The sequence below is a fragment of the Alosa alosa genome, chromosome 7 (assembly GCF_017589495.1).
Source record: "Alosa alosa isolate M-15738 ecotype Scorff River chromosome 7, AALO_Geno_1.1, whole genome shotgun sequence".
Classification (NCBI taxonomy): domain Eukaryota; kingdom Metazoa; phylum Chordata; class Actinopteri; order Clupeiformes; family Clupeidae; genus Alosa; species Alosa alosa.
Genome location: NC_063195.1, coordinates 21,999,175 through 22,008,630, shown reverse-complemented (window position 1 = coordinate 22,008,630; position 9,456 = coordinate 21,999,175). Strand labels below are relative to the sequence as shown.

The 9,456-nt window shown below is 48.6% G+C and overlaps 1 protein-coding gene across 3 annotated transcripts in view; it reads right to left on the bottom strand.

The window, feature by feature from the left end:
* Positions 1–4,111: 4,111 nt before the first annotated feature.
* The window catches only part of snx8b (sorting nexin 8b), a 22,443-nt gene continuing 17,098 nt past the window's right edge, over positions 4,112–9,456 (bottom strand). For all 3 annotated transcript variants that reach the window (XM_048248443.1, XM_048248445.1, XM_048248446.1), the window contains one exon: positions 4,112–4,817. In XM_048248443.1, coding sequence (XP_048104400.1) covers positions 4,707–4,817 — 111 coding nt within the window. In that variant the 3' untranslated portion in view covers positions 4,112–4,706. The remainder of the gene's footprint in view (positions 4,818–9,456) is intronic.

The window sequence follows — 9,456 nt, the reverse complement described above, 5'->3', positions numbered from 1 at the left end:
CAACAGGTGGTCGCTGTCCCGCTTCCGAGCTTCTCCTCGTGGCCGGCCGACCGTTCCCCGTCAACTGACACGTCTCTTTAATCCATTTCCCGGTGTCCGGTGCATGCAGCGAGCACCGTAGACATCCCACAATGCCCCCTGTGGCGCGTAAGGTGCTTTTCTGGGAAAAGAACAAAGCTCTTTGATTACTGTAAAAGCGCATATGCAGAGACACCACTGGAATAAATGACTCGGTGTGACCGACAATTAAATAGTAGCCTAGTTGCTTAGGAGGGTGGAAGCAACTTTGCATTAGGGGTATGACGCCCGAATAAAGTACGGTCGGGGAGTTAAAGAATGGTCATGAAAGACCTGTGCGTCCCCCTCTCTTGCTCTACCCAGGCACACTGACTCACACAAAACCGTCCTCTGCTCACATGAGCTAGCGTTCCCCCCCTGGGAGATGCCGCGTAAATGCCACACAGTTGCCCACCGTCCTTGAATGCGAATGCAAATCGCCAAAAGCGGCCATCAAAAGGCCCTATGTTCTCGATGCTAATGGAGGCGGATAATTTATTTTTACTTCCCTCACTGCCACACACATAACCTGTTGGGTAAGATGGATACATATCCTGAGCAAAGAGCTGAAGAAGTAAACGAGAGGTCGCTGTTCGTGTTATCTAATCTCAGACGTTTTATTTAACACCTACACAGGCTATAAACGACTGGCAACAGGTGCTATTAAGAAACACATTAATAAAGCAAACGGCCTCGAGGATCGGAACTGCATACAGTTTACCTAATGTTTTGTTGGATTTCACGTAGGAGCATTTGTGCTCTCTCTCTCTTTATCTCTCTCTCTTTCTATCTCTCTCTCACTCTCCCTGCAGGCCTAGTAGCACCGATAATCTGTTTCCTACACTGCTAGACATTGACGTCACGTCGAGTGCCCTGAATGGCCTCACTCCAGGTTTTCATGTCGTCAGAAGTAAAGACGTTTAAAATGGGGGTAAATGTTGGAGAGTTTTGTTTTTGACACATACAGTTTGCCTTAATATTATTTAGAAAACGAGACATGCATTAAAAAAAAGGAAAAAACAACAATAAGCTTGACTTTTATACAGTTTTTATACAGTCTTGATACAAAATAAGCCACACAGAATGTGGAATGTGATACAGATATGTGGAGACTCTTTCGGTCATCTGATTTGTTTCTCTTGGACAGCAGGAGTTGGCTTAGGCCAAGTGTCCGCTCACTAACAGTCAACAGTGACCATTTGACATCTCTCAATGTCACACAATCCTTACACCACCAGGACTGCTATCTGCTATGACTGCCTATGTGGCCTACAGTGCTATCCCTGGACCTGTACATAGCTGGAACTGAGCGCACTGACTGAGAGGGAGAGGCCTTGGTCTGGACACATGAGAATGTAGCAAGTCTACACTCCATGGAACTGGTCAAATATAGGGCATCTTCTATGCTCGATGGTGTTTTAAGCCTCCACCGTCCAATTTAAGGCAGCGCTGAAGCCAGCGACTTCAAGGCCCCTAACCCTAAGCTTAACCCTAACCCTAACCTTTGCCTAACCCTATAGTGCCTTCCATACAGCGCTGCCTGGAAGACAGCGTTGGGAGCTTATAACACCAAACACCATCTTCTACACACTGTGAGAGACTTGAGAATCCACAGAATAAGTATTAAGCTTCATTCTAATTGTTTAGTGGTGGAGCACTTTGGCTTCAGAAAGTCCTATCATGCGTTTGGTCCTACCTGTTTAATTAGCTGGTCTATCTAGCTGAAGAGTTGCACTTTACACAGGTGATTTGGCTAATTAGTTGGTCTATCTAGCTGAAGAGTTGTGCTAATTTGAATCAGCTCGGCTAGTGAATGTGGTTGGACTTTTACTTTCTGAAGATTTCTATAGCATCAATGAGAGAGGCAGGTTCCATCAACATTTACAAAGGGCAGAGCCAAAGTTACAGCTCTTTGTAAAGTTGTTTTGACAGTCAAAAATTGCATAGGGATTGCAATAGGTTCAGATCTTACAGAGTTACTGTATTACGCCATGTATGTATTTTTTGTATATATGTATTTTATGTATTTGATAGATTGGCCATGACATGCAGTGTCCCCCAGGGATCAATTCTGGGACCTCTTCTATTCAAACTTCATATGCTACTTTTTGAAGTGCATGATATAATTCACAGTTGGCTCTTTTCACCAGTTGACTCACAGTGTCAATGTTTAGAATTCATAAATAATTGGATTCCCTAGTTCCCTAACGCCCTCAAGAACGATCCCTGGGGGACACCACAGGTTAAGGTGGGTTAAGGCTGAGGTACAGCTCCCAGTGACGACAAAGAAAATCTTTTCGTGTAGGTATGATTTGAGCCAGCTGATAAGTATACCTGGGAATCCAATGTTATAGTCTGTGTAGTTGGCTGCAGTAAGTCTGCAAAGACTGATGTTTGGCCTGCTTCTGTATGGAGGTGCATGCCATTTAAAACCTTAACAGAAGCTGTTTCAATGCTGTAGTTGGCCCAGAAACCTGAATGAAAACAATTTTTCAATAACTTTGCCAATAAATGGTGGATTGGATATGGGCCTGTAGTTGTTTAACATGGAAGCATCCAGGATATTCTTTTTGAGTTCACGGCAAAGTCCTTTAAGGCAAGTCCCACCACTCGGCGGCCATATTGCAACACTTTTTGGGCACTTATCGGGCATCTATTTCGTCAGAAATGTGCGTGTGCAAAGCTTCACGACACCAATCTTGCTCCAGCAGCGAGATCACAACACATGATTGGCACAATGTCTTCACAACACACCACATTATTGGCTCAATGTATTCACAACACAGCACATGATTGGCTCAATGTATTCACATGTTGACGTTTTGCCGCGGAAGGGGTGTGATATGCGTAGACAACTGCCATATTGGTGTTACAAACTAAAACCATGCATTTCTATAGAGGAGTTTTTGAGTGCTGTGTCTCCTCATTAGAAAGTCTCTGTTTACGGCAGCTGTTTTCAGAGACTCAGGAAATGTGCCAGACTGTAATGACACACATACAGATCTGCTACTAGATAGTGTCCAAGCCACAAGGAAGAGTTGAGATCTTGTGCTTTTTATCTCAAATGTTTTGTCTATCAAATTCAATTCTGACATCAAGTTGAATTCTCCTCTATTTGTAGCTGGTGGTTCCTGATAGCGATTTATTTTTAATTCAGAAGACAGTCAAAAATAGCACCCAAGTATTGTTTATATTTCTACTGACGATGTTATAGAAGAAAGACTGTCTTGCTTTGCATATGTCAGAGTTATATGTGTGGAGCATCTCTTTATGGATTGGGTTCAAAGTTTGAGTATTTGAAGTTGGATTGAAGTTGAACAGTATTATTAAAGCTCTTGACAGTTTTCACTCTATACTTATTTTTTATATTAATTTGGATTTATTCTTACTGTTGAGAACTTTTGATGAGTTATGAATTTGATTTTCAAAACCATCAACTTCAGACTGTTTCAGCCAGTGAAGTTTTTCCCATCAACCCAGCCTAACCATGACACCTACTGGTCAGAATTGTTTTAACAAGAGATCTTCATGATACTCAATTTACTGTATGTGAGAGGGCGCCACCTAGTGGATCATTCACACAACACAGAGACGGTTTGCTGAGATACAAGTCATACAGGAATTGGCGTTCAGCCAAACCATATGAATGAAATAGATGACGGTTATATAAATTTACACTGACTTTAATAAGTAACTACATACTATAAATCCATAAAAAGAAATGCATTGTACTGACTGTTCAATCTAAGGTGTGTGAGAGCAAATAAGTGGATTATTTATACTTATAGTGGAGGATACTATGTACTGTCATATAATATAACATACAAGACCCTAGGGGTGTATATGCTTTATCTTCATATAATATAACATACAAGACCCTAGGGGTGTATATGCTTTATCTTCATATTTTCCTAGTACATGGTCATACAATATTTCTTCTTTTGTCTTCATGATTGTGTTTTTATTTTTATGTAAAGGATTTTGTAGCTGTATTGCTTTAAATATGTGTTCTTCATACACATTTTCCCCCATGAAAATCACCTCAAACGCAGAATGACCAGTGACGTATCCGTTTATTTACGGAATATTGAAAACCAGTGGTAGTAAACAGTTCTACGCCATGAAGGGAGAGACAGACTGACCACCAGAACTGTGCTGTACAAAACCAAAAGGTACCAAAAGGTGGAGTTATATCAGAACCATAACAATGCACATAGTACAAAACCTAGCACATAAAGATAACATCTCAGGGTAGAGACAGTGTAAACCCTGGTTTCAGTTTCATCAGAAGCTACATGATCAGCTACAGGATCCATTTTCATAAGGCTGTGATGTCTGGAACCTATTATACACAGCTTTCATGGCAGGTTGGTGTCTTAAGTCATGTGATATATTTGATATATACTGGAACATTCTGGATGCCAGATAATGATCAATGACATCTAATAAAAAGGCTAGTTTAAACACCATTTTACTATTTCAGTGATGACAGGATCTGTCATCTTTAGCTTCTAGTTACTAACAAATCTTTTTAAGTCCATTGCAAATATTTAGACATGATGATTTGATGATTTACAATGAGGATTCAGAGGGAGGAGAATCTTTGTGAAATGAATCCGGTTAAAAAAAGGTTGCCGTGACGCGGAGCATCATGGGAAAATGATCCTCCGGCATGGTGAACGAGGGGGAGATGAGATTCCAGTGTTGCCCTCGAAGATGGTGTTGAGCTTGGGCAGAAGGTCACACCAGAAGTCCCCCATCTAGTGCACAGGAACACAATGCACAGGCTCAGTACAGTACAGTGCAGTGCAGTAAGACACTTGCTAATAGACAACATGGGTTACTGCTTCAGACACACAGTCACAGAAATACATCTATTAGGGGAATAAACTAGCCTGTGTTCGTGTGCTTTTATGTATCTGCAAGTTGTGTGTGTGTGTGTGTGTGTGTGTGTGTGTGTGTGTGCGTGTGTGTGTATGCGTGCGTATGTGTCATGAGCTCTCTCTCTGCCTGGTAACACGCGCTGATTAAAGTCTGATGACCTCCACCTGTTCCTGCTCTGCTCTGCCTCACCCTTGTTTACCTACCAGCAGCACTGCATTCACCACTCATCATGCCCTGTATTTAAAGCCTTGCTTTTCAGTCCACACTTGTCAGATCGTCTGCAACCAGCACCAGTTACCTGCCTGTTTTGGAAAACGACTCTGACTCTTTGCCTGTGAACCCAGACCATTTCGACTACTTCTTTGATCTCCAGCCCGGTAATCTTGACCTGCCTTCCGTCTCTCTTCTCTGAATACAGCCTAGCCCTTGACTGTACTGCTGCTTCGTTTCAATTGCTGTTGTGTGTGTTTCCCCAGCTCCTGCCATTGCTGCTCGGCTATTGGGGAACACACACACGCAGACTCTGGAACTCCGGAACCCCTGTAACCCCAACCCTTAAATAAACATTCTAGCGTGGCGCTTTTGTGGTCCTCGCCCTGTTTGGTGTCTGACAGTGCGATCTGACCACACATGGACCCAGCGCACGGTCGAACCAGCATGGAAACCGACGAACCAGAACCACCCACCGCCATGCAAGCGCCTGGAAGAGAGTGAGAGAGGCAAACCCAACACTGCTGACACTGCCTCCCTACTTCAAGCCGCCTACCAACAGCTTCAGCAGTTCCAGCAGCAACAGCAACAACTTGCAATGATCATTCAACTTCTCACCAACCTTTCTCCTCTGCCTGCTCCCACCGGCCCAGCCCCAGCCAGCCTGCTCACCCGGCCCAGCACCCGAAGTCTCCTGCCCAGTCCACTGCTGCCGTGGCTGCGGAGCCCCAGAACCCAGGATCGGCAACCCAGAGCGGTTCAGCGACCCAACCAGGCAGATGCAGGCGTTCCTGACGAGCTGCGTGTCCAGTTTACCCTGCAACCCAGGACTTTTGCCACTGAAGGGGCGAGGGTCGGTTACGTGATCACTCACCTGGCGGGCCGAGCTCGACTCTGGGGAACGGGCGGAGTTCGAGCGCCAGACCCCAGCATGTGCAACCTTCAACCTATTCGCAGAGGAGATGCTCAAGGTATTCGATTTGGAATCCACCACAGCCGAGGCATCTCGGACCCTGATGAGTATTCGCCAAGGCAGAAGGACTGTTGCGGATTACTCCATTGACTTCCGAACTGTGGCAAGTCGGAGCTCCTGGAACATGGAAGCATTGGTGGATGCCTTCCTCCACAGCCTGGCGGACTACATAAAGGGCGAGCTGGTTTCCCATGATCAACCCCCACTCTTGATGAAGCCATTGCTCTGGCTGTCGATCGACCGCAGGATCCAGGTCCGTCGTCGAGAGAGAGGGCGCCAGAGTCCATCCACCAGCACACGGAGTGTCCCAACTGCCCTTCTGTCCGCACCTGCCACACCGTCTAACCAGCCGGACCAGTCTGAACCGATGGAGATCGGCCGCGCCTCCCTAACCCCTGCAGAGCGCCAGCGACGCATCACCTCCAACTTGTGCCTGTACTGTGGTGGTGAGGGTCATCGAGTCACCACCTGTCCAGCAAAAAAGGCGGAGCTCACCAGATGTAGGAGGAATCGGATGAGCTCAATGAACATTCCGCCCTCCATCAGCCCGTAAACCCCTCATCCAAGTCTGTCTTTACCTGTCTGATTCCACCCACACCCTGGCAGCCCTGGTGGACTCTGGCGCAGAAGCAAACATTATTGACACAGGACTTGCTTTCGTCAGCTGGGCTTGGAAAGCCATCGCTTGTCCCTCCTGTTCCAGCCCGGGCCCTGGGCGGTCACGCACTGGCACAGTTACCAGCATCACAGCCCCCATCTCAATGATGGTGTCAGGAAACCACCGAGACCATCCGCTTCCCACCTGCTCAGCTCCCCAGGCCAGCCCCTAATCCTGGGCTACCCTTGGCTCCGTCTCCACAATCCTCACCTCGATTGGGCCTCTGGAACTGTGAAAGAGTGGGGAAGTGCCTGCCACCTGACCTGTTTGCGTGCTGCCTCGCTGCCCCGGCTCAGTACCCCCAGCACTGCCCCGACATTTCTAATGTCCCTGAATATTACCATGGCCTCGAGAGGTGTTCAACAAGACCAAAGCCACATCTCTGCCCCCACACCGTCCGTGTCGACTGTGCCATTGATCTCCTCCCTGGGACTGCTCCACCCAAAGGTCACCTCTACTCACTATCCCTCCTGAAAGAAAAACTATGGAGGATTACATCAGGGACTCCCTGGCAGCTGGACTCATCCGCCCGTCTTTCCTCGCCAGCTGGTGCGGGTTCTTCTTTGTGGGAAAGAAAGATGGTTCTCTTAAGCCCCTGCATTGATTATCGAGGTCTGAGCGATGTCACAGTGAAGAACGGTACCCTCTGCCTTTACTCACCTCTGCTTTTGAGTTGCTCCAGGGATCCACTATTTTCACCAAACTGGACCTTAGAAATGCTTACCACCTAGTCCGAGTAAGGGAGGGTGGCGAGTGGAAGACTGCATTCAACACCCACACCGGCCATTATGAGTACCTGGTAATGCCATTTGGCCTCCAACGCCCAGCGGTATTCCAGGCGCTGGTGAATGATGCTGCGGGACATGCTGAATAAATTAGATCTTTGTGTACCTGGGACGACATCTTAATTTTTCTCCAGAACTCTGTCCGAACACACTTTCGTCATGTCCAGCTGGTTCTTCAACGGCTCCTGGAGAACTCCCTTTATGTCAAAGCGGAGAATCACGAGTTCCACGCTCAGACTGTGTCGTTCCTGGGATACATTGTCGCTGAAGGCAATATCCAGATGGACCCAGAAAGGTCTCGGCAGTTACCTCCTGGCCAGTTCGGGAATAGGAAGAAGTTGCAGCAATTCCCTCGGGTTTGCCAATTTCTACCGGAGATTCATCGAACTACAGCTCCGTCGCTGCTCCCCTCACAGCTCTGACCAGCATCAAACACCCCTTTTCCTGGACCCCAGAGGCCAACACAGCCTTTCATGCCCTCAAGGCCCGGTTCACCACTGCCCCATCCTCCAGATGCGGACTCAGACCGGCAGTTCGTTGTCGAGGTGGATGCCTCAGGCGGGAGTGAGGGCCATACTCTCTCAGCGGGCAGGAGGACAACAAGTTGCACCCCTGTGCATTTTTTTCTCTCGCCCGGCTTTCACCTGCAGAGCGCAATTATGATGTTGGAGACCCATGAGCTGTTGGCAGTCAAGCTTGCCCTGGAGGGTGGCGTCACTGGCTGGAGGGGTCCACAGTTCCGTTCCTGGTCTGGACCCGATCACAAAAACCTCGAATACATCCATAACGCCAAGCGTCTTAACCCCAGACAGTCCCGCTGGGCCTTGTTTTTCACCAGATTCAACTTCACCCTGTCATACCTTGGGTTCTCGGAACACCAGGCGGACTCTCTCCCGTCAGTTTCATAAGGATGGCGCCCCTTCCCAGGAACCTGCATCAATTCTGCCCGATCCCTGCGCCGTAGCTGCCCTGACCTGGGATATCGAGGGAGGAAATTCAGGGAGGCCCTCCGTGACCATCCCAGTCCCAGTGCATGCCCAGACGGTCGTCTCTTTGTCCCAGAGAATTTGAGGTCCCGGGTCATACAGTGGGGACACAACTCCCGCCTTGCCTGCCACCCGGGCTCCGCCCGCACCTGCCATCTCCTTGCCCAGCGCTTCTGGTGGTCTGCTTTGAGAAGGGATGTCCGAGGAAATCGGTCCGTGCCTGCCCCACCTGCAATCAGAACAAGTCCTCCCACTCGGCCCCCGCTGGTTTACTCCAGCCCTTGCCTGTGCCCACCGCGACCCTGGTCCCCGTCTCCTTGGACTTTGTAACTGGCCTCCCACCATCAGGTGGGATGACGGTCATTCTCACTGTGGTTGACCGGTTCAGCAAGATGGCACACTTCATTCCCCTCCCTAAACTGCCATCTGCCAGAGACTGCCCAGGCTGTTCTTGATCATGTCTTCCGTCTACACGGGCTGCCCAGGGATGTTGTCTCTGACCCGAGGTCCATAATTCACCTCCACATTCTGGAAGGAGTTCTGCTGTCTCTAGGGGCCACAGTGAGTCTCACCTCTGGGTTCCACCCCCAGTCCAATGGTCAATACTGGCGGGCAAACCAGGAGCTGAGCTGCGGTGCATGGTTTCGCAAACCCCAGGCTTGGGCACAACAACTGACGTGGATAGAGTATGCTCACAACTCCCTCACCTGCTCTGCCACTGGTATGTCACCTTTCCAGTGTGTGTATGGCTACCAGCCCCCTGTTCCCCAGCCAGGAGGGAGATGTGTCCTGCCCGTCTGCCCTCGCCTATGCCCGCCCGTTGCCGTGTTACCTGGTCACAAGCTCGTGCCCACGCTACTCCAAGTCAGCTGTCAGCTATGCCACTGGGGCTAACGCCCGAAG